At 40.8% G+C, this 25,708-nt stretch overlaps 1 protein-coding gene across 7 annotated transcripts; it reads left to right on the plus strand.

Annotated features, from left to right (window-relative positions):
• Positions 1-25,633, plus strand: Fhip1b (FHF complex subunit HOOK interacting protein 1B). Of its 7 annotated transcripts, none has more exons than XM_078046572.1 (13): positions 37-280; positions 2,152-2,249; positions 9,790-10,118; positions 10,245-10,883; positions 11,278-11,436; positions 11,595-11,681; positions 11,877-12,044; positions 17,999-18,078; positions 18,274-18,479; positions 18,908-19,699; positions 22,065-22,243; positions 22,400-22,562; positions 25,114-25,633. In XM_078046572.1, exons 3-13 carry the CDS (start codon positions 9,981-9,983, stop codon positions 25,470-25,472), a joined length of 2,970 nt encoding a protein of 989 aa, XP_077902698.1. In that variant the 5' UTR covers positions 37-280; positions 2,152-2,249; positions 9,790-9,980; the 3' UTR covers positions 25,473-25,633. The 7 variants fall into 7 exon arrangements, with proteins under 7 accessions (XP_021576401.1, XP_040140794.1, XP_077902698.1 ...); XM_013365594.4 differs by having other exon boundaries at positions 37-196; XM_013365595.4 differs by lacking the exon at positions 2,152-2,249.
• Positions 25,634-25,708: the final 75 nt, after the last annotated feature.

A 25,708-nucleotide genomic window follows, 5' to 3' on the forward strand; every position in this document is an offset into this window, starting at 1 on the left:
TTTGGCCGGGCCCAGCCAATGAGCTGGCACGCCATTGCCCAGTTGTGCGTCGCTGGGCGGTTACGTGTGTGCGCGGGGGCGCGGGATGCGTGTGGCGCGGGGCGGGGCGCGGCTAGTGCGCCTGAGGAACGATGGCGGCGGCCTGAACTCACCTAGTACCGCCGCGCCGACAGGGCCTGGCCGGAGTCGGCGTTGTGTGAGTGAAGAGTATACGCAGACCGGAGGGCCCAAAGAGTCGCATGAGGGAATGAGGGACTGGGGAATGATGGCACCGAATTTGGTGACTATTGGTTGTGAGGGGACTGGGCGAGGGGTTGGCAGGTGGTGAGGGGCTAATGAGTGGGAAGGCAGGGTAGCAGGGTGAAGAAACTAGGGATCAATGGACGAGTAAGAGGCTGGTTATGTGAGAGGAGGGGAAGTTTTATGAAGGGACAAGTTGAAGGAACTCATGAAAACGATTTACTAAGAGGCTGGGTCTCCTGAGGGCAAGGGGGAGGGACAGTCCTGGGACCAGAGTGAGTGGCTAAGGCCTGTGCAAGGAGTGGGAGAGTAAAGGGCGAAGGCGGGACCCTTGGGGATGGCGGTGAATGACGAGGGAGCTGAAGGCAGGGCAAGGGAGGAGGGAATGAAGGTGATGAGATGTATATATGGGTGTGAGGTGGTTGGTTCTGTGGCCTTCTTGGGTGGACCGTCCCGTCCAGTGAAAACAGTAGTTTGGGATTGAGTAGGACAGCTTGGGTGGAAGTGTTGTGCATTTGTGTCCCATGCTCCCATGGGTTTGGAGGGGGAAAAAAGGCGTCATGGGCAACAGTAGCTATGATAATGAAAGTGATTTTTGAAGTTCTGTCACCAACAGCGTAATCATTGGAGCCCCATTTCCCTCAAGTTTTTCATTTGGACTGCAAACAAGCTGGACCCTTATGAAGTTTTTTTCCCCCCTCTCTGCCTGCTTCTGAGCAACCTTACTCCACTGTTACGCTTTACATATGGTTGTCATCTATATTGGAATGACCACCTTCAGTTGCTAATTCTACTTTCATGGAAGTCACATATCACATATGACTATATTTAGACTCCCAAATAGGATGGTCTTTCTCTCCTTTTCTTGGAATTAAATTAAAAATTACTTCATTGAGGTAAATTTATGTACAACAACTCATATTTAAAAGGTACATGTGATTAGTTTTGACAAACATACATTTTTACAAAACCATTTTGAAGATACTAAATATTTTTACCATCCCCAGAAGCTTTCTTATTCCTTTGCAATTAATTCCTCCTGCCACATTCTTTAATTGACATCACTTTATTAGTATTTTGCAAGTTCCCTTCTTTTCACCAACACAGACACATGAAAATTTTAGAAAGTTTGTTTGTCATTCAGTGATAATCGACACTTTCAGAATACTGAAATTTCCTCTCTGCTAATGATCTGCCATGAGCTGAAGATGCCTTGATATCTCTCTGGTCTAAAAAAAAAATTGTCCTCTCTAGATCATTCCCTGAGAATTAGGAGCAGCATCAGTCCCCATTCTGTTCCAGACTCTTGGCTTTAGAACCAGCTCTTCTAACTATAGTATATTTTCATTGCTTTTCTCTGGAGGCCAAATAGGACTTCATACTGGTGGAACCCTTGGCAGCCTGCCCAGACAGCCAGAACCCTATAGGATCTGCATGGGTAATACAGGTTTAGAGTAGTGTTCCTAAACCCTGGGCCAAGGGCTCAGTTTATGATAGTTTTCAGCTGTATGAGAAAGAGAGCATAGTGAGTTTTTCATTAAGATAAATTTATTCTGACATTATAATTTTTCTTCTTTTGGTGTTAAAGTGTTTTTTCACCCATGAAATAATGGTGACAGTAGATGGTGAGTTTTTTAAAAAAGATCCTCTTTTCCAAAATAAAAAGTAACAACTGTATTTTTAAAAAATTTGTTTCTACTGGTTAACAAAATTCTGAAATTTACAGTGTGATGGTGGCTATTGTTAACGTTGAGGAAGCATATAACATATTAAACAGTGATTCTGTTTAACTTCTGACATCTGAAGAGCATTCATACTTTCATAGTAATCATTTGCTATGAAGTAAAAATGTCATGCTTTACATAGAAATTTCAAATTTTACTAGATTTACATTGATACCTTGTGTTGTAGGCAAAGGAAATAATTCTTATAAATGAAGAATCACATTCAGAAGCTAGAAGTCACATATGGATAAAGTGGCAAAATTGGACTCAGAACTTGGTTTCAGAGTGAGTGTGACTTGGGGAAAGATTTGTAAATAGAATAAAAGTGATTTGGGACAGAGAATCTAAGACTGACAAAGTTGTTTTTTTTTTTTTTAAAGATTCGTAATTGTTCTGTTTCCAAAAGAGAGATTAAAGGGGCTTTGAGGGCACAGAGTTGAGGGTTTTGTTTAATACTTTGTCAATGTAACAGGTAACAGGTATGCATAGCACTTGGATAACATCAAGATAATGATAGGATAAGCAAAGTCGCATATTAGAGGATTCTTAGGAACTGTCCAGATTCTTAGTTGCACTTGATGGTAAGCTTATTGTATGCTATACTGAACTCTTCATTGAAATAGTAATTTGTTAAATACAAAAGATTTATGTTCTAGAAGATGAAACAGATGAGGATGATGATGTAGACATAGGAACATGTTTGGGGGTATTGTATGTAGCTTTTTATTTCATATCTGCTATGTGCCAGGCACTCTGCTAAGTGCTGGAACAAAAAACTCATTCCTTTACATATTCATTCATTTGTGCACTCAGTAAATACTTCTTGAGCATATTGACTGTTCTCCTGTTGCTTCCATTTTATGGGATAACAAAATAAGTAATGGTCCTATGAAATCTCATGGAGTTTGCAGGCACATGAAAAAATAGTTTCAGTTTAGAGAATGTGAAATATAAAAATATATCATAATGAGGTGATTACTTCTCTGTCTAGTCTGTCTCTCACTGTGTTCCAAACATACATATCCGGTGATTATTTATCTCTACAGGTATCTCAAAATTAACATGCCTAAAACAGAACTTGTATCCTGAAAATGTGCTTTTGTAACCTATTTCACTTTAGACAAGGACTTCATCATTATCCTTCATTCTTTTTGCTCCTTTATCCCCTGAATTCAGTCACTAAAATCTTAATATGTTTTCTTCTCTGTTATCTTTTCTCTATTTATTTCCATTACCATGACTTCATTATTAAAGCCTTGGTTTAGGTCCTGGTCATCTCTCTTATGATTTTTTTTTGGGGGGGTGTATTGTCTTAAAACTTGCTCTTTTCTAATTCATCCCTAGAATGGTCTTTCTAAAAATGCAAATCTGATCACAGAACTCATTGGCTGTGTCCTTTAGGACAACATCCAAATTTTTTAACATGGCCTCATTTGGCCTTATTTTACCTCTTCAGCCTCATCTTCTGCCATTCCCTACTTTGTATTCTAGCTTGAATAGAATTGTTCATAGTTCTCTAATGAACACATTACTGTTTTGAGCCTTGAAATCTTTGCAGTAGCTGCTGCTTCTACTCGGAATGCCTTTTCTTTTCTATCCAGTGAACTTTTCTTATTCTTTTAGGATTGGTTTTGTCAATGTCAGTTAACAGAAGTAGAGATAACCATGTGTGAGGTGAGGATTTGGTGTTGTAATGGGAATCACTATGTGATAGAGGTGCGTTTCCTGATTATAAGGCTCTGCTGAAGTCCTATGAAAAGATCCTTGTAAGAAGTAGAGATGGTATTGGGGAGAGGGGAGGTGTGAGTTTGGACAATATCCTGACACTCTATCTGAGGGATGGAAAAGCTGAGAGGTATGTATGAGCTGAGCTCTAGAGGTAGGCTCCTACTGGGTGGTTCCCCCCACCCCTTGCCCTTTTTATTCTTTTGAGGTTTAATCTGGTCTTTCTACTTTCAGTATTTAGAATAAAAGCCCATTCATGCTTCTTATATTGGTAATCAGTCTTCTTGACTGTGAAGAACCATTGTAGGGAAGGGTAAACCTTAGGACTTTACTGATATGTTCTTGGAAGGTCTTTTTGGTTTCTTCCTGCCTGATGTAGATACTGCAGGTGTATCCCTGCCCCCAACTCTCTCCTGTTTGCCTCTCCCAGGGCAAAGGTTCTTAGGTAAAGCTGAGCCACTTCCTCCTGTGGGTCTGCTGTACTGAGACTGATTGACACTCTTGCTGTATGTACCTGTAAAGTTGTATTTTGGACCCAAGGTGAGGGCCTCACCATGGCCATTTGGAAGTCTTGAGAGATCAGCATCTTCTTCCCCTTTTTACTGTGTGAGTGAGCCTGAAGGTAAATCTGGAAAGAGGGGAGTCTACCCTTGTTTTGGACTTTTGCTACGGGAGGAAAAGAGTGATAAGAGAGTGGTAATTCTGCCACTTTGTCTTGTTCTGAACTGTGCTGAGAATATCAACCTATGTATGGCCTTTTACATTTTTTCAATATATGAACAGGACCTAGATTAAATATTGGATTCTGAGTTGCTGATTCCAGTGTGGTTCTTCTCTTTGCAGTCTCTAGACAGGGGTGGGGGAGGCTGTAAAGAAAGGTCCTGGAGACCAATCTTCCTTGGGTTTGGGAGCAGTATTCTTTTATGGCTAAGAAATAGAGCAGTAATGGACATCCCAAGTATGTATGTTAAAGTTAGGAGCATTTTGTTAATCTTTGGAATTGAGTTCCAGAACTGCTGAAGGCAGTTTTTTAGATTTGGACACATTAAAATCTTATTTTGCTGAGATTGGATAGTTGGCTTTCTTCAGCTTACTGGAGTATGAGTGGGAGGTGGTGAGTATGGACACATCAGAGCAGATTAGATCTCTCCTCTCAGAGTTGTGGGCTTCTTGGTTAAACAAGATCAGAAGAGGAGGAGGAAATAAACATGTAATTTACAGAGTACTTGCATTATGTCTGAAGTGCTACATAAGTTATTTAATTCTTAAAGCTAGTAATACTTATTTCACCAGGAATTTATTGATGAGCAAACTGAGTCTCAGATGTGGGAAATGATTTATTTAAGGAAACTGGAAAATGATTGACTGAGGTTCATAACTTTGTTTGAGGGACTACAGAGCTCAAGCTTTACCTATTACTTTGTGTTATTTTTTTCCCATATTTTTGTTGGTGAATTATAATTATACATGATGGTGGGATTCGTTGTTACATATGGATATACATGATATAACAATATAATATGACCAATATCATTCCTCAATATTTCCTCTCTTCCCTCCCCCTGGTCCTTTACTATACTGATTTCTCTTCAATTTTCATGCACCACCATTCTTTTCTTTTTTTCTTCTCTAAAGCTTCCACATATGAAAGAGATCATATAACCCTTGTCTTTCTGAGTTTACTTTTTGTTATTCTTGGGTGATGATAGGGTTTCTATTTGTTTTCAGTCTCAAATGAAATGTAATGAAGAAAGCATTCTGTAAACAGTGATATTCTTACATTAGTCAGGCTCCTCTTGTAGGTGACAGATGGTCCAAGCTAGTTTTGAGAAGAGTTTAATAAAGGGTCTATATTTACAAAGGTATGGGCAAGGTTTAAAGAGACCAACAAGGAATGATACAGTATCCTGGGGCTGAAAACAATCAAAAGGGCTGGTAATAGGGGGCAAGTTCTTACCATTTATTTAACTGTTGAAATTCTCTTTCTTAGTCCATGCCTCCTTGGAAAGTAGGTACTTTGGAATATATGTAAGTACTGTTTTCAATGAATCCTTGCTACTCTTAGCTACTAGTCTGTGTGATGACTATGTTCTATGGATTATAGGAAACCATATATGAAAGACTGAGCCTTCATTCTCTGGCTCTTCCAAATCCTCATTCCTCTTTTACTCTCACTTTCCTGGACAAAAAAGAAAAGGAGGGTAGGTTGGAGAAATGGAGGTGGTAAATGTAAACTTCCATTTTTGTTTTCATATTTACTTGAAGGCACCCATCTTTTATTACTATTTTCTTTCTCAGAAAGAGTATTATACCTCTTTCTCATGCTAATCCTATGCTTTATTTTTTTGTCCATTATCTGTATCTTATTTATCTGTAACCTTCCACTTTTTTCAGACTTCTCTTTTATGTTTTTGTAGTACTGGGAATCAAACCCAGTATGCATGCAAGGCAATTTCTATACCACAGAGCTACATTCCTAGCCCCAGGCTTCTTTTGTCTTTTAAGAACACCTTGGAAGCTCCCTATCCGAAATTAAAACAAGAAAACTTTCTTGACTTCCTTCTCCACCCCAGTTTCTTTAAGTTTTGCCCTGTCTTCCTCCTTCTCCATATCACTGAATTTCCTGAAAGTGCACCTTAATACTTTTTTGACTCGTATTCATCCTTTAAGCACTTTCCTAAGTTTATAAAAAAACTTGACTAATAAAACTATTGACCCATTTTCAAATTTCATTCTACTTATTTTTTTTTCTATGAAATTATACAGTATGGACAATTTCCAGTTCTTGAAATATCCTTTCCTTGATTTCTAGATAATTATTTCTTAAATTTCTCCATTTCTGATAGCCTCCACAGTGTTTTTCTTCAAAGGCTCCTCTTAGCTTTCCTATATTTCTAGTTTTCCTGATTTCACCCTTAGCTCCTGATGATCTCCTTGGATAACTCAATCTGCTTTCATAGCTTCATCTATTACCTATATGCTGGTAACTCTTGAATTGTATTTCTAGTTTTAATTTCACTCTTGAGCTCAAGTATGATTTTTCTACTTGCTTCTGGTTATCATTAAATTCTGGCAAGTGTCTTAAAACTTACCATGTTTAAAAACTGTACTCATCCTCTTTTCTAAAACACAAATCCCCTTGATATATTTCTTAGTCTATTAATGACATCATCATCTTTATTATTATTATTTTTACTGATAATCCCTTATTCTCCATTCATTTGTCAGGTTTTGTTGCTTTTACTTTATGATTAATTTTAATCAAGAGGGAAATGACCTGAATTTTCATCCAAATCCTGCCACTTACTAACTGGCTAACTTTGGGCAATTTGTTTAACCTTTCTGGGCTTTAATTCCTTACATCCAACATGGGTATAGAAGTACATAGAGAGTTTTTATTAGGTTTAAATGAGCTACTTCATGTAGTACTTAGAATGGAATCTGGCATGTAGTAAGTATTCAATATTTTTAGCTATTATAATTATCATGAAGTTATCTTCAGTTCCACAAGCATTTTCTAATGCCAAGCACTATTTGGCAGGGATTAGAGAGGAGGTTTAATGATATGACTCTTGTTAGAAGAATAGATACATTATAGTATAGATAATTCATTTGTAGACACATTATAGGTTTGAATAATTTCAGTATTTCATAGGAACATGATAAGTTAGAGGTGACCTCAGATTTAGCTTTTTCTTTATTACTTTTACCACCTTAGTTCTTGACTTTTGTTTTTTTTCTGTACTGGGGATTGAATTTAGGGCAGGGCCTTGAGTGTGCTAGGCAAGTACTTTGCCACTGAGTTACACCTCCAGCCCTTTTTATTTTTTATTTATTTTTATTTTTTTATGTTTTTTTTTCTCCAGCCCTTTTTTAAAAAAGAAACTATTACAGCTTCTAATAAATTGCCTTTTGCCATCTGTCTTTTTATCTTATACTGCTATCTCATTATTTTTTTTATTATTTTATTTTATATTTTTTAGTATTGAGGATTGAACCAGGGCCATTCCACCACTGAGCTACATACACCTTTTAATTTTGAGACAGGGTCTTGCTGAGTTGCTGAGACTGGCCTCAAACTTGGAATCTTTCTGGCTCAGCTTCCCATATGTTAGGTTGATAGGCGTGTGCCAGGCTATCTCACATATTTTTAAAAAGGCCAATCTGATCTTGTCATTTTTCTTGTTTAAAAATCTCCTTTGTTTCCAGGGTATCAATAGATAAAGCCCAAATTCCTTAGAATGATGTTCAGTGATGTTTATACCTTTACCCATATTTACCCTTCAACTCAATATTGTGCCTCTCTGCTCTGAATAGTTTGTGATTAAGACACAGTGAACTTGCAGCTGTTCTTCAAATCTGTCACGCTCTTTCACAGTGCTGTATTTTTGTTTATACTATTTTGAATATGAAGAAAACTTTTCCCTTTGTTCTCTATGTAACCAGTATTCATTATTAAGGACTAAGTCATGCTTTGCCTCTTACAGCACTCAAGGTAGAATTAGTTGCTTTCCTTCATGCCCCTGACACTTATTAGTATTTCTATTTATAATTTTGTTGCAGTTTATGTTTATGCCCCACAGCTGTTCTTATCCATATGTATTTCCAGTGCTTACTTAGCACAGTGCCTAGTAATATATCAGTGTGGATGTATATTGAATTAATTAATGAGTAATTCCTGTCTGCTGGCCCTTGCCTTTATGATACTGTCACCTGTCTTACAGAAAGTTTTGTTCAGTATAGTTGCTGCCTTCCTTAGTTGAGATCTGGTAATTGTGAGAGAGTATCTGTATGAAAGAGGTGTTGGTTAATATAACTGTAGGGAAAAATGGGGAGCTAGTTTCTATTTTTCTAGATTCTTTCAGAGCCCTTTTTGAGTATAAAGAGGAAAATAACTGAACCACACTTTCTACAAAGTTTTTATGCTTACCAACTGACAAGAGACTGGTGGAAGTGATCACTGGACTATGACTTGGGCCATTAGGCAGTTTGGTATTTCTTATTCATTCATTCATTTAAGCATTCATACATTGAACAAAAATACTTGATACTGTGCTAGGCACTGGGGAAAAGACAATAATCATAAAAAAAAGGCAAATAAGCCCTACCTTCAAAGAGTTTTTTTTGTTTTTAAGTGGGGAAGATAGACAAGCAAATAAATAATTTTAGATATGGAAACTGAGAAGAGGGAATAGGATTAGGAAGCTATAAAGTGAAGGTGGGAAGATGAGCCATGTGGATAGAATTGTTAAGCAAGGCCTCTGAGATGATGTTTGAAAAAGAATTGAGTAGGGCTGGGGATGTGGCTCAAGTGGTAGCACGCTTGCCTGGCATGCGTGTGGCCCAGGTTCGATTCTCAGCACCACATACCAACAAAAATGTTGTGTCTGCCGAGAACTAAAAAATAAATATTAAAAATTCTCTCTCTCTCTCTCTCTCATCTCTCACTCTCTCTTTAAAAAAAAAAAGAAAAAGAATTGAGTAATAAAAGTAATATGAAGAGCAGGAGAACATTCTAGGCAGGGAACAGAAAGTACTCAAGAAGGCCTGTGTAACTAAAGTATGAGAGAGGAAGAGAATGATAGGAGATTGTGCAGATTAGATTATACAGGCTCCTATAGACCAAGGTGTAAGGAATTTGCATTTTTACCAGTGTGATAGAAAATCATTGAAGGGTATTCATCAGAGGAGAGATGTATGTAATTTAGGTTTTAAAAATTTTACTCTGGTTGCTGTGTGGAGAATGAATTTAGGATGGCAAGAATGAAGCATAGAGACCAGATTGGAAGCTGTGAGTCCTTTTACTAATGAATTGGTCTTGGCAGGAAGAGAAACTAGGATGTGGCCAGGCTTTTGGCCTAATCATATGAGTGAATGTTGGTATCATATAGAGATGAAAAAGTCTTGGTAAATAACAAATTTGATAGTAAAAATCACAAGTTCTGATTAAGTTTTAGGTGCTGGCTGTGTGTATGCATTTGTGTATATATATGTATGTGTGTGGAGTTTTCAGTGAAGTGGTGATTCTGAGTGCTTCTGCCTGGGGAGTAGAGAGAGATAAGCTTCTGTTTATACTTTTCATTCTCTCTCTTTGAATTAGATTTGTTACTCTGGACTGGGCAGTGACCTCTGAGCTTACTATTTCAATCTGGTGTAATCTCTGGCTCCATGGCCAGCTACTGGCTCATACAGACCGGATGAAGCACACTGGAGACAGAAGTGGAGAAAGCCTCCAGCTGGCAAATCCTTGGAGTGTAGTCCTCTGGCTGCTGGCCCTGTCCAGCCTTCCTCATGGAGAGGATGAACTGGCTGAGCAGACTGGCCTCCAGGGGTCCTGGGAACCGAGTACCTCAAGGGGCCAGTCTGCAGACTCCAGTCATGGCTGACCCTGAGACTTGCCTCATGGTCTTCAAGAATCACTGGTCCCAGGTAAGAAACTATATGCCAAAGTATCTAGTGGCCTCCTGAGTTGTCCTAATTTTGTGTTCACTGTTTTCAACCATTCCATTTAGTTACTTTATCATCTTCGATGCCTTCTGTCTTCTTTTTCCCCAGGTGGTGCGAATCCTGGAGCGGCAAGGCCCTCGGGCAGCTGCTGGAGGTGCAGATGATCTCAGTGCTGTGCGCAACCATACTTACCAAATGTTAACACTTTTGGCAGAGGATCGTGCAGGCCCTTCGGCCCCCACCTGCCCTGGGCCTCTTCTTGAGTTTGCTCTACATGAGGATCTGCTGACCCGTGTGTTGACATGGCAGCTACAGTGGGATGAGCTTGGGGATGGGGTCGAGGAACGGCGGGCTGAGCAATTGAAACTATTTGAGATGTTGGTGAGCGAAGCTCGTCAGCCCCTGTTGCGGCATGGTCCAGTTCGTGAGGCTCTGCTCACCCTACTGGATGCCTGTGGCCGCCCTGTGCCTAGTAGCCCAGCACTGGATGAAGGCTTGGTGCTACTTCTCAGCCAGCTATGTGTGTGTGTGGCCCGGGAGCCTACATTGCTTGAATTCTTCCTGCAGCCACCTCCTGAGCCAGGAGCTGCCCCACGTCTTCTACTCTTTTCTCGCCTTGTCCCTTTTGTCCATCGAGAGGGCACTCTAGGGCAGCAGGCCCGTGATGCCCTACTTCTGCTCATGGCTTTGTCAGCTGGGAGCCCTACTGTGGGGCGCTACATCGCGGATCACTCTTACTTCTGCCCGGTTAGCACCCCCTAGGATGGGGTGGGGTGGGGTACGGCATATGGTCATTGTATAGACTGCCTAGAATAGGGGATTTGGTATGACATGTGATCATCGGACAGTACCTTCCTACCAGGAAGTGTGGAAAGGCCTTTTCCTCCAGGAAGGTCCTCAGATTTGAAAGCACATCTGCCCCCCACCCCCACCTACCAGAGTTGGAATGGTGATGAAGCATGGACCTAGGTGGTTAGAGCAAATACTAAGGTTCCTTATGAACCAGTGTTCCAGGTGAGGTCCTGGCACATTGGGTGGCTAAATAATGTGCTTTGGTAATAGTTCTTACCTCTATTCCTAGGAAAATTTTGGACTAATTCCCAATCTTTATATTGCCTGAGCCCTTGGTAACCTCCCCTAGGTGCTGGCCACAGGGCTAAGTGCCCTATACTCCTCACTGCCCCGAAAGATTGAGGTTCCAGGGGATGATTGGCACTGCTTGCGACGGGAAGACTGGTTAGGAGTGCCAGCCCTTGCACTATTCATGAGTTCCCTAGAGTTCTGCAATGCAGTCATTCAGGTAGGACTGGGGTTTCCTAGGAGGTGTGGCCCATGGTCATGCTGGGAAGATAGGGTGGGAAGGGTACATTCCCTGGAGTTCATCTATTCTGTATTATACCATCCTACTCCCTTCCAGTGATGTCATAATACCCTTTCTTTTCTCTTACAACACTATAGGTGGCTCACCCTCTGGTGCAGAAGCAGCTGGTTGATTATATCCATAATGGGTTCCTGGTGCCTGTCATGGGCCCTGCCCTGCACAAGGTGAGAGTCATTGGTGGCAAGAAATATTAGGGTCTAAACTACAGGGTGGTAACCTCAATGTGGGAGGCAGTGGGCAGGGTATTCCTCCTTTTTGTCCCCTCTCTGCTTCTGGTAACTGAGTTCTAAATATATCAATGAGTTAGTATATGTGCAAGGAAGCCCTGAGTTTCCAAATTTTCTATTCCCTTTGTCCAGACCTCTGTGGAGGAGATGATCGCCAGTACCGCCTATCTGGAACTTTTCCTCCGGAGTATCTCAGAACCTGCCTTGCTCCGTACTTTCCTGCGATTCCTGTTGTTACACCGGCATGACACCCACACCATCCTTGACACCCTCGTTGCCCGTATTGGCAGCAACTCCCGGGTATGGCCTTTACCACTGTTCTTGGCTTAACCTGGGTGAGCCATCTCTCTCTGACCTTTGTTCTCAGAGGGTGTTCTTACTTTTCTTTGGATTTTATGTCGAGCAATCATTTCAAAATTAGGGATTAAACTTTTAATCATTTCGGGTACAGAATTTAATCTTATTTTCTTGTTTTTATTATACATGAATCTAGAACAGTTACGTTTTCTGGATGACTTTGGCTGCTCATCATGGCTATAGGTTTTGCCATTCTTCAGTGTTTATAACATTGCTCTAAGGTTCTGTTAAGGTATTTATAGCTTTGTAGTCTGTTGTGGGTAACTTGAGATCACTTTGGGTTTGTGTCTACATTGATAGATAATCCAGCTGTTACAGTAAGCTTACCTTCTCTCCCCTTTAGATTTACTTCATTGGAATGTTACTTGGGACATGCATTTGTTCATATACCTGCATTCTTTCCATCTACATTTTTTTGTGGGAAGTGGTACCAGGGATTAAACTCAAAGGCACTCTGCCACTGAGCCACATCCCCAGCCCTGTTTTGTATTTGATTTAGAGACAGGGTCTCACTGGGTTGCTTAGCACCTTGCTTTTGCTGAGTCTGGTTTTGAACTCTCAGTCCTCCTGCTTTAGCCTCCCAAGCTGCTGGAATTACAGGCATGCACCACCACACCCGGCCCTCCTACATATTTTTATTGAATGTTCATTGTGTGCCATACCATTTGCTATGCTATAATAATAGACATTGATGACTTCCTGTAGATTATTTTATGGGAAATATAGAAAAGAAAACATAATAATAAAATAATTCAAAAGTGTGGTAAATGTTATGAAAAAAAAACCAAACAGGTTACTTAGAAAATAATAGGGTGGTCAAGAAGACTGCTCTGAGGAGGTGACATTGAACTGAGGCATAAAGTTGTAAGGAGTTAGCCTGTTAAATATAAATGAAGGAATAGTCTAGGCAAGGGATCAGCATGCAAAGGATATCAGATAGGGTAAGAGCTTATCATACTTTAGGAAATGAAAGACCAGCATGACTGGAGGCGTATGAGATGGAAATGAGATGAAAGTTTAGAGTTAGGTAAAATTCAGATCATGCAAGGCCTTGTAGATCCAGGTAAGAAGGATTTTAATTAGTAGAAATGTACATGAAATGGGAGTAAATAGTTTCCAAGTAATAATGACTTAATGTCTTTGTAGGGGAATAAAGTATTAGTTTAGCCATAATTAGTCCATATTAAAGGACTTTGTGACCTCTATTTTGGTTCTGGGACCATCTTTGCTTCCTTTTTTCATTAAAAATAGTTAAAGTTTCCTGAATGCTTGTGCTTAAAATAGAATTTTTTTCCAAGCATTAAGACTTCTAGAAAACTGTTCTTAATTTAAGGTACCTGGTGGTATGGTTTCAGATCACCGAGATTTCTGGATAGCTATGTTTTATACAGATGTAGTTTTTAAAATAGGTAAGTTAGTGTATGTAAGAAATATTACATACTGGCTCTGATTAGAACAGTTTTTCTCAACCAGATATACAATTCAGGATCATCTGGGGAGCTTTGAGGATGACAACAGTAATCACAGATTCTAAACTCTATCTCAGAACTCTTGCATTGTATAGTCTTATAGTGTGTATGTTTGTATGTATATGTATGTGTATTTTTTCTTCCAAATATTTTTTATTGTTGTGTTATAGTTGTACAGAATGGTAGAATTTGTTGTTCATATTTGTACATGCACAGAATATAATAATATAACTTGGCCAGTATCATTCTCCATCCCCTTTTTGTCCCTTCCTCCTTCCTCCAGTCCTTTACCTTTCTCTACTCTTTTGGTTTCCCTTTGATTTTTATGAGATCCCTCTCCTTTCTTTTCCTTTTCCTCTCTAGCTTCCACATATGATAGAAAATATATGACCCTTGCCTTTCTCAGTTTGGCTTATTTTGCTTAACATAATGTTCTCAAGTTCCTTCCATTTTCCTTCAAATGACATAATTTCATGGTTTATAGATAAGTAATACTCCATTCTTTATCCATTAGTGGTCATCTAGGCTTTTTTCATAATTTGACTTTTTGTGTGAATTGTGCTGTTATAAATATGGGTATGCATGCGTCACTATTGTATGTTGACTTTAATTCTTCAGGATAAATACTGAGGAGTGGTATAACTGTATGATATGTGGTTTCATTCCTTGTCTATTGAGGAACCTTCATATTGATTTTTCGTAGTGGTTGTACTAATTTATAATCCCACCAGCAGTTTGACTGTTCCTTTTTGTTCACATTTTCTCCAGCATTTTTTAGAAGACTCAAAAAACTCCACAGAAGATCTCTAGAACTCATAAATGAATTCAGCAAAGTAGTAGAATATTATTGTTTGTAATCTCTCTTTTTTTGTTGTTGTTGTTTTTTGTTACTGGGGATTGAACCTAGGGGTGCTCAACTACTGAGCCACATCCCCAGCCCTTTTTATATTTTATTTAGAGACAGGCTCTCACTGAGTTGCTTAGGGCCTTGCTAAATTTCTGAGGCTGGCTTTGAACTTTAGATCTTCCTGCCTCAGCCTCTGAAGCTGCTATGATTATAGGTGTGTGCCACATGCATATCTTTATTGTTTATATTCTTGATGACTGCCATTCTGCCTGGAATGAAATGAAATCTCAGTTTAGTTTTGATTTTCATTTCTCTAACAGTGTTAAACATTTTTTCATATACCTATTGGATGTTTGTATTTCTTCTTTTGAGAAGTTTGGTTTATTTGCCCATTTATTATTTGTCCAATTTATTAATTGGGTTATTTAGGCTTGTTTTGGTGTTAAGTTTTTTTAGTTCTTTATATATTCTAAATTTTAATTTTCTGTTGGAAGAGCAGCTAGCAAAAATTTTCTCTTCATATTTGTAATTGTTTTGTTTGCTATGCAGAAACTTTTTTTTCTGTTTTTTTTTTTTTTTTGAACCAGGGATTGAACTAAGAGGCACCCAACCACTGAACCACATCCTCAGCCCTATTTTGTATTTTATTTAGAAACAGGGTCTCACTGAGTTGCTTAGTGCCTTACTGTTATTGAGGCTAGCTGATCTTCCCGTCTCAGCCTCCTGAGCTACTGGGATTATAGGCTTGGTGCAGAAGCTTTTTAATTTGATGCCATCCCATTTATTAACTCTTGACATTAACTTCCTGAGCTTTTGGGGTCCTAGTGAGAAAATTATTGCTTTGCTTATATGTTAGAGAGTTGATCCTATGTTTTCTTCTAGGTTTTGCCTAGTTTCTGGTCTAATTCTTAAGTCTTTGATACATTTTGTGTTGACTTTTATGCAGGGAAAGAGATAAGAATCTAGTCTCATTCATCTACATATAGATGACCAGTTTCCCCAGTATCATTGTATATAAAGGCTACCTTTTCTTCAGTTTACGTTTTCGGCACCTTTGTCAATGGTCAGGTAACAATATCTGTATGGATTTATCTCTCTTTTTTTCAATTCTGTACCATTGGTCTATGTGTCTTTTTCTATGCCAGTACCATGCAGTTTTTGTTACTGAGGCTCTCTAGTGTAATTTCAAGTCAGGTATTATGATGTCACTAACATTGGGTTTTTGGCTTAGAATTGCTTTGAGAATTGATTTTTGGACTGTTTTTTCTAGTTCTGCTAAGAATGTCATTGATATTTTGATGAGGGTTGCATAGAATCTGTATATTGCTTTTGATAATGTGGCCGTTTTAACAACATTAATTCTGTAGGGCATGTACATTTTAAAAATGCTCCAAAAAGTAATTATAATATGTGCTTTGGTTTAACATTTATTGATGGAAACCAATAGGGAATAGATGTCAAAAGTTCACTTTTACAAAGATAACAAAGAGGTTTATTTCTCATTATGCCATAGTTAAGTCATGGTCATATTCTATTTGGTCTAATGTAATGCTCTGTTTATGTTTAGAGATAATTGATTTTTTTCTTCAGGTTCTTTTTCTCTCCCTGTGTTGGGATCTGTCCATTTTCTTTTTGTGATATCTTATCCTAACTTCTTCAATTATTTGTTATTGTCTTTAGTCCATGATAGTTATTTCTGTTAGTCTCCCATTTGATCTTTGATCTTCAGCCTTTTGTGTTCTTAGGGTATTTCTTCTTTGTGTTCCTTGTTCTTGAGATCAAAACTCTTGTGTGATTACAAGGTGCTCATGTTAAAAATATAGGTGCTCTCCTTTTCACTATCTTGTTCTTTCAAGCTTGATGTTGTTGAACTGACTTTGTAACTTATATAGCCTGTCTTTTGTGCCTTAAAGTCAGTCAATGTGCCTAATTATCTGAGTTAGTTTCCTATTGCTGTTTTAAAAAATTACCACAAACTCAGTGGCTTAAAATAAATAAAAATTATTTTATAGTTCTGGAGGACATGTTTGGATTGTTGGCAGAATTAATTACCTTGTTTTGAGACAGATCTATGTTTTTCTGCCGACTATCCACTGAAGACCATTCCCAGCTTGCAAAGCCTACCAGTGTTTCAGCTCTTGATCTCCTTCTTCCATCTTCAGACCAAGCAGTGCTGTTTCACTTTTCTTTTTGACCCAGCTGGAAGATTCCCTGCTTTTTTTCTCCCTTGTGGTTTGATCCGACACACCTACATTATGTGGGTAATCTCCTCATCTCAAATTTCATAATTTTAATCACATCTACAAATTTCCTTCTGCTGTGTAAGCTAAAAATATTTATAAGTTCAGAATATTTACAGGTTCAGATGTGGACATTTTTGAGGAACTGCTTTCCAGTGAGTCTTAATTTTTTATTGCTTGTCAAATTAGTCATTTAGGATAAGCCTCCTGATTATCCACACTGTCCAAAATGTAAACTGCTATCTCATCTTTTTCCTATTATGTGGTTGGCTTTTTTTTTTTTTTTGGTACTTGGGATTGAACTCAGGGACACTCGACCACTGAGCCACATCCCCAGCCTTATTTTATACTTTTTTATTTAGAGACAGAGTCTCACTGTGTTGCTTAGGGTGCCTCACCATTGCTGAAGCTGGCTTTGAACTTGGAATCCTCCTGTCTCAGCATCCCAAGCTTCTGGGATTACAGGCATGCGCCACTTTACCGGTTTGTGGCTTTTGGTTGACTTTTAATTCCCCTAGTCACTTAACAAACAATTAGCACCTAATCTATACAGATAGTGCTCTAGACAAAGAAGGTTCATTTAGTTGTCTTGAGAGAGCTCAAAGTATCTGACATACTTGCCTTGGGAAGTATAGAGTACTATGGGGATTCAGAGAAGTGAGGGAGAGCTTACATAGATTTGTTCTTTTTGCCTAGCTAGAGATGAACAATCCTTCCTTTTCTAAAGCAAAAAGTTTCCCTGCTCTGGACCCACCAACTTTTCCTTTTCCTGTCAGCTGTTCTTGAGCTTTTCTTTATTCTGTCTTCTGAGAGGCACTGAAGTTGGAGAGTGACTCAAGACTCCTTGTTCACAGCTCCACCCACTTCCCAGTTGGGATTTTTCCAGGTTCCCTCTGGTTTCTTATGGGAAGGCTTTTTGCTGTAGTCTCAGCTGACAGTCATTCACTTGGTTATTGTATTGCTTTCTTTCCTTTTAGTCACTCATTCATTCTGTCACAGTATTTCTTAGTGTTTCTTTTTTGGGGCTTTCATTCAAATATTGCTAGAGTTTCAGCTGACAGGTATACCTAGCCAGAGAATCTGCTGATATTTGTATGGCCTATAGAAATTCATTGTGTCTGACACATGGTTCATTTTTATATGTGAACACTGAAGTCTTGCCAGAGATCTTGTGAACATCTAGTTAATACTTGAATAACTATTATGTGCCAGGCCTTGTGCACATTTGTTGCTCTAGAAGTGGTTGGTTGGGCCTGGGGCTGGGGGAAGGCTGTTCTCATTTAGTGAATAATTTGGAGAATAGAGAGCTCTTATGTTGAGTCCCTCTTTTCTTCCTCCCAGCTCTGCATGGTCTCTCTGAGTCTCTTCAGGACCCTTTTGAACCTCAGCTGTGAGGATGTCCTGTTGCAGTTGGTTCTCAGGTACCTCTGGGGGCAGCATGGAGGGATGGTTGACCCTTAGGGCCTTGCACATTGCTTGGGTGATGGGCTGTATTGGGGTAGCTCATGAGTATCCTTTTGGAGCCTTGCTTAGCCATTTAGTTCCATTGTCCTGTTTTTCCAGGCATGCTCTTTCCTTTCTTATCTACCATGTTCCCTTTCTGCTTTCTTTTTCAGGTATCTTGTCCCGTGTAACCACGTGATGCTGAGCCAGAAGCCAGCTGTGCGTGATGTGGATCTTTATGGACGAGCAGCTGACAAGTTTCTCTCTCTAATCCCACGCTGCTGTCGGCACCATGCCTCCAGCCCACCTCGTCCAGAGCATGCCTCGTGGGCACGAGGTGGGCCTACCAGAGAGGCAGGGAGAAAGGAGGACATCACGGGTATGGCCTGGATTCTGGGGGAGCCTAGCAAGAATGTGGGGCTAGGGTGAGGGGAGGGAGGTGAACATGAGTGGCATTCCTTTTTTGGGGAGGTCCTGGGATTTGTTATTAGTATATGTTGAGTTGTCTTGCAGGGAGAGGATTCGTGAACTCTCCAAAGAAATTTAGAATGGATTCTTAGGCTAAGCTATTTCTTTCCTTCACTTCAGTCCTTTACTTTTCCTGTTTTCATTCTTTGGTGGTGATGGTGGTGGTGAAAAGGGGTGGCAGATAAGGGAAAGGTTTGTCTAGAGGTTGGAGAGTCAGCTATATAAATGAGTTCCATGCTTCTGCCTCTTCATTGCTTTCTTTATTAGTCTCCCTCGGTATCTTATATCTTGTATTCTGTCTCCTTGATTACTCTTATGTTTTCTTTTTCCCCGCTGAAGGCCCTGGAAGCCCAAGTGTTGATTCCTCTTCTGTGGTGACAGTGCCTCGGCCCTCTACACCATCTCGTCTGGCTCTCTTCCTTCGGCAGCAGAGTCTGGGTGGCTCTGAGTCGCCAGGCCCAGCACCTCACTCACCAGGTCTTGCTAAATCCCCAGCCTCCAGCCCTGGCCGACGTCCCAGCCCTGCAGAGGAGCCTGGTGAGCTGGAAGACAATTACCTGGAGTATCTGCGTGAGGCGCGCCGTGGTGTGGACCGCTGTGTCCGAGCCTGCCGTACCTGGTCTGCCCCTTATGATGGCGAGCGGCCCCCTCCTGAGTCCAATCCTCTTGGCTCCCGGACTAAGAAACGCAGCCTACTACCTGAGGAGGACAGGGACAATGGGGGGGAAGGGGAGGAGGAGGAACTAGGGAGTAGGGGGCTGCCTGGGGGCATAGGGGAGGGCCCTGGTCACCTGCCCCCTCCCCAACTCAATGGGGTGCCAGGACCATGGCCTGAGGGGGCCAAGAAGGTTCGTCTGGTGCCGCGTCTAGTGCCACAGGAGGGAGCTGGGGAACTGCTAGAGGGCACCTCTGAGGGCATAGCAGGACTAGAGAGTTTTGGGCAAGAGCTCCGGGAGCTGGAGGTGGCATTGAGCAATGGTGGAGCTGGCTCAGAATCCCCCTTAGAGCCTCCACTACCTCTTGAGGAGGAGGAGGCCTACGAGAGCTTCACCAGTCCCCCTGAACCCCCTGGCCCCTTCCTCAGCAGCCCTTTGCGGACTCTCAACCAGCTGCCGAGCCAGCCCTTCACTGGTAAGCTACTTAGCTTAGGCCTTCCCTTTTGTGTACTTTTTGCATGTTCTCAACATGTTTGTGCTGATTTCTGAAACTTCTTGGCTATGTCATTTCTGTGTACTTGCCTACCCCTCATCCATTTTGCTTGGGTCCCTTCCAGATACATATCATGTCATAATTGTGTTTTTGTATATGTCTGTGTCTTCCATGCTTGTGCTGGTTTGAGTATTGACTTATGTTTGAGCCTTGTATGTCTGTCCTTTGTGCATGTTCCTTCTTTTCCCCTAGTCTGGCTGTTTCCTGGGATTTGTTATTAGTATATTTTATGTTTGGTGTTTTGTGGTGAATTATAACAATATTTGAACATATGTGCTGTCCTTTTTGAGAGGCACCTATAAACCTCTGTTCTGTGTCATTCCCACCTGTAATCTGTCTGGGTGTTGAGTCTTCTGTCAGTTCTACTGTGGCCCAAGGTTAGTTCTTCTGTTTTTTCCTACCCTATTCAGCTCCTTCCTTCCTGTCTCTTCAAATAGGGATCAAGTTCTTCTGTCCACTGCCCTTGGACCTTCTTGGTTGCCTTGACTGTCCAATAAGACTGTTTTAGGGATTTATGATTAGTAGTAAGGACAGAATCAGAAATGGTAAAATACCTCATTGAGGGCAAATGATAAAGCATGGCCCTGTACTCCCAAATGAACCCTTCTGGGTTTTCTGGAATGTTCCTGGAGCTAGTCTTGACCTGAGTGGTTGGGCTGACTCCCCTTTGTTTCTGTTAAAGCATGTGTAGCCCTCATCTGTCTCTAATCCTTACTCCATACCCGACTCCAAGAAAAACAAACAAAATCTCTGAAGCTTTGTGATCGTTAAAATTTAGACCATAGACTTTGGTGAGGCATACATTAACATCTCATATTTGCCATTGGTGTGTGTAAATCACTTATTGTAATAATGGCACATTGTGAGAACTCAACAAGTGGTAGCTACTCACTAGAATTATCAACTCTGGGTGCATGACTGATGTAAATTGGGCAGCCACTCATCTTAGTCAAGTTGTTATGCCTTGGTTAATTATTGTCATACTGAAATATGCTTCTGTCCTGCCCATGGGACTTCTGCTCTGGAGTCAACTTCCTTGTTTTAGAGACTATAGAAAATATAGTTTTCCATTTATTTAAGCTATACTTTGCTTCTTGGCTCATTACCAATAGGAAGTAGTGTGCAGATTTTACCATAGTCTTGAAATATTAATTAAAGCTTCTTTTTTCTTTTTTGTAAACTCATCTGAGCTTTTTGGATCATCTCTTATAAGAAATCCCAGGAAATGAGAAGAACAGAAAAACAAAGTGATGAGTTACCTTAGGACCCTGTTAAGCTAGTTAGTTGTCTTTGAGCCGAGGCTAGTTGTGGAAACTTAGATCTTTTTCAGTATTCACCATCTCTTGCCCTTAATTGTAATTTTGGCTCAATTCACAGTACAGTTCTTAGATATACTCTCTTTTCTCCAAAAACCCTGATCAGAAAGACTAATGGATCTAGATCTAGTGCTAGTGATGTGTTTTAGTTGAGACTGTCTCTCTCACAAATAAAACTGATCCCCTTTTGTTATTTCCTTTTCCTCCAAAGAGTCTGTTTACTATATTCTCGAACTAAACTCTCCTTTTACTGCAGATTTCTATTCTACCTCCTTGGTTCCTGGCTCCTGAAAGACAGAGCTCCCATGTTTTTTCTGGTCCCCCAAAGATTTCTCCTCTAAATATAATCTGTTTGTCTTGGCTGTACATTTTTCTTGCTTCCTTTCTTACCAGGTTTAATGTTCTTCTGTCTTGTGTGGGACCTGATTCTGAATTTTGGTCCTAATTACTGTCTTTACCTAGTCATTCTTCATCCTCTTGGGTGAAGCTTTTCAAAAACTAAGATTTTTTTGTGGCTTATGGTTATAATCAAACACATAAAATTTGTCAGATCTTAGACTTAATACTTTACATTGATATCTCTTTGATCCTCTTAATCACCTTATGAGGTAGGTATATTTTCTTATTTTACCAAGTAGGAAACTGAAGTTTGGAGAGTTCTTACTTATTCAGTAATATATAACTAGTAAAGGGTAAAACTAAAATTTGGAATGATATTTCTGTGACTCCAGAGCCTAAGATCTGACTCTTGAGAGCTCAGATGTATATAAAGCTGGCATCCGGACTCTTGCAGTCCATGTTGTGTCTGCTACCTTATTTCCTCCAGAATAGGTGGTCATAGGATATCAAACATACCCAGAAACTGACATACAAATAATTTTCATCCTGTGGGGATCTCTTGTTTTGGGGAGGAATGCGTGCATTATGCATTGTGTTCAGGCCTTGTGTCCTTGTGCCCACCCCTCCCCCAGGCCCCTTCATGGCTGTGCTCTTTGCCAAACTCGAGAACATGCTGCAGAACTCCGTCTATGTCAACTTCCTGCTGACGGGGCTGGTGGCCCAGCTGGCCTGTCACCCCCAGCCCCTGCTCCGCTCTTTCCTGCTCAACACCAACATGGTCTTCCAGCCCAGTGTCAAGTCCCTGCTGCAGGTGTGCGATGCATGCATGCATGGGTGCGTCCAGGCTCCATGGTGGGCCAGGCCCGCAGCTGGAGTGACCCTGGGTGGGCTGGGAATAGGCTCAATGGGACTAAAAAGGACTGTCAGTCTAGAGCCACCAGAAGTGTCATAAAGTTGTGCTTTTTAGGTGCTGGGCTCTGTGAAGAATAAGATTGAGAGCTTTGCGGCCTCCCAGGAGGACTTCCCAGCACTACTGTCTAAAGCCAAGAAGTACCTCATTGCCCGTGGCAAGTTGGACTGGGCTGAGGGTCCCACAGCAGGACCTGCCCCCCGCCGCTCCGATCCCCTAGGTGAGGCCTGTCCCACCACCCCTCTCCCTACCCTTCCTAGATAACCCCTTAGCCCAGGTTAGCTGAGCTCTTATTCAAGGTGAAACCTTGTGCCAGGAACTAGAGAACTGTAGAAAATAGAGCCTTGATGTTTGTCCTCAGGCATTGATTCCGAGGCTACAACATTGGTCTATCAATTAAGAGCCCAATCAGCAGTATTAGCAAAACCAGCTTTTAAATGGACAGGAAATTTTAAATGGTCAGGAAAGTGGACATAGTAGTTCATAGTTTGAGATATTTTGAGACCTTACAAAGGATGTGACATTTAACATAGTCCTTAAGAGACAGTAGGATTTAGGTAGGCAGAGGGGGAGAGTGTCTTTATTGTTTTGTTCAGGAGATATCCTGGACTGTGTATGTGTAGTTGGAGCAGGGGATTTAGAAGGTGATGGAACAGTTAGTGGTAAGGCAGGAAATATTTGGCCAGAGCAGAAAGTTCTCCAAGCCGAAGTTGGGCTGGTTAGAAGTTGAGAAATGTATTTAAGAAACTGGAGGTTCTTAAATCGGAAGTGGAGAAATGGGTAAGTTAGCAGAGGTGAATTGGAACTAGGAGAAGGAAGTTAGCAAGAAGAGTCAGGAGGCTCTGTCATAATGCAAAAATGGTCAGCAAGGCTTGAATTAGAATAGTGGAAAAGAAAAGAAACATTTGATAAGGTAGATATGGAATAGATATATTGGCAGAATTTGATGAGTGGTTGTGGGGATAAGAAAGGAAGAATTAAATGAGAAAATGGAATTTTAAATAGAGATATTTAATTTAACAAGTATCTGAACACTTGACATATTGCTGAAACAAAGGTTTTTGGAACAGGGAATTCAGGGCAGTATAAGATATGATCTCTGCCTTCAGAGAGCATACAATATAGACAGTGACTAGAGGAATATAGTAATGGAGCAAGGTTCCAAAGGTGGTAGAAATAATGAAATTGAGCACTCAGAAAAAAAATTAACTTTGGACTTGAAAAGGTTGGTCCCCCACCTTTTTGGGCAAACATGAAGAGAAAAATGTGGAAATGACATGTACCAATGGAGTTGTGAAGTGTGGAGGAAGGTGTTAGGGATTTCATGTCATTCTTTTCTAGTGAAATTGGAGGCAAAAATGATATGCTGAGAGAAGAGATGAAATGCAGGCTTAAGGAGAAGCATGTATGAGTTGGGAAGAGACTCTCACAAGGGTTATTGCTCAGCTGTGAAGGCCCTGCTGAAATTACTTAGCATGATTTCCTAATGGTATATTATACTGTGACTATTTCTTACTTTTACAGTTTTAGTACGGGGGTTCCTGGAAGAACCAGGGATATAAAGGTAGATAAGACAGTCTAAGATAAGCTCAGATTTGTGCATGAGGTAGAAGACATTGAAATAAATTATTAAAGTATGTTCAGATAAGGGCAGTAAAATGGGAAGTCAGTGGAGAGCAAGTCAGAGGAGGTTTCCCAAAGAAGTGGAGAGAGTAAAAGTCAGAAAGGATGAAAACAAAATGAAACATAAGAGAGAATAAAATGTAAGGAGACAGAGCTATAAATGCATGTAATGTATCTGTTCGGTTCTAAATAGGTAGGTGCAGATGCAAAGGTAAGGTGGGGTATGGAGAGTTTTGAGAATAAACTACAGGAGACGAGCTTAGTTGTGAGTGCTTCTGAATGCCAAATGTAATAGGTCTCTGTAGATGATGTTAGAGATTGGAAATGGAAACTGCTATCATAATCTAGAGGCTAGAGTCCATGCTAGAATAATGATCATGGGTCCAGACCTAGGAATCCTCTAGAAAATTAGAGAGAAGACAGTGTTTTGAAGGTTTGTTTGAGTCTAAACCAACATAAAGTTGCCTGACCACAACCAGTGGGAGGAAGGTTTTTGTGGGTATAGGACAGGGACTGGTGAATGTTGAAATGGTCATACCAGAAAATAGATCTTAGAGGGAGAGTGGTGTATGACAGAAATGAAATAGTCCCTGAACTATGATGGCACATATAAGCCCTGTGAGTATTGATGGAGCAGAGGATGTATGTCAGGTGTTATAGCTCTGCATAGGAAGGGGAAGTAGTTGACTCTAGTTTTGGAGGGTGATAGAAAGCATGAAGTAAGGGCGTGTTATAGACTGAAAATAAATAGTGATTAGAAAGAAGGGGAATCCTTCCTGATGAAGTGGCATGGGGAAGGAGGAAATCACAGCTGGATATGAAGTAGCTCAGGTGTTGACTAGTTAAGTCTGAGGATGATGGTTGACTGGATGGGGAAGCTTATGTAGAGAATTAAAGGCTTGACAGGTAGCCTTTTGGTGCTAGAATGAGAAAGAATACCTTCCCTCTCAAGTCCTGGGTCATCTTCAAGGATGGAACAGGAAATGGAATTTGAGGTTCACTTCTGCTCCATCTTGTCCTTCCATTTTCTTAGAACCCTAGTGGAGAAGTCCAGGAACCTGGGGGTTGGGGGCGGGGGAATCTACTCTTTCAGACTAAGATAGGTTCCCTGATACTAGCACCTTCTTGATAACCCTGTTTATTCTCAGTGAAGAGCCGGAGGCCATCCTTGGGGGAGTTACTCCTGCGACACGCACACAGTCCAACCAGGGCCCGGCAGGCGGCACAGGTCCTTCAGCCTGGGAGAGACGGAGCAGGACTTGGCCTAGGTGGGGGCTCCCCTGGGGCTTCAACTCCAATTCTACTCCCCCGGGGCGGGGCCCCTGAGCGCCAAGGTGAGGCTCTTCGTGTCAAGAATGCTGTCTACTGTGCAGTCATTTTCCCTGAGTTTCTCAAGGAGTTGGCTGCCATCTCCCAGGCCCATGCTGTAACTTCGCCTTTCTTGTTGGATACTTCAGAGGAGGGATCTGGCCCTCCCATCTCAGGCTTTGGACCCCTCAATCCTTAATTTTCTTCCATGGACAATCAGGGCCATAGGTGGCCTAGGCTGAGGCCAAGGCCCAGGCTCCTTTTTATGTTTGGAGGCAGTGGCAAAAGAACTTTTTAATTTATTTCAGATAAATGTTTTATGGAGAACTTGTTGCAATATGTATAAAAGGGAAATCTCTATTCTGTGCTCATTCTTCTTTCCCACCCTTTATCTACGGGGCTAGGACTCCAAAAAGGTTGTACATAGATGGGGAG

This window comes from Ictidomys tridecemlineatus, chromosome 4 (assembly GCF_052094955.1).
Source record: "Ictidomys tridecemlineatus isolate mIctTri1 chromosome 4, mIctTri1.hap1, whole genome shotgun sequence".
NCBI classification, from domain to species: Eukaryota; Metazoa; Chordata; class Mammalia; order Rodentia; family Sciuridae; genus Ictidomys; species Ictidomys tridecemlineatus.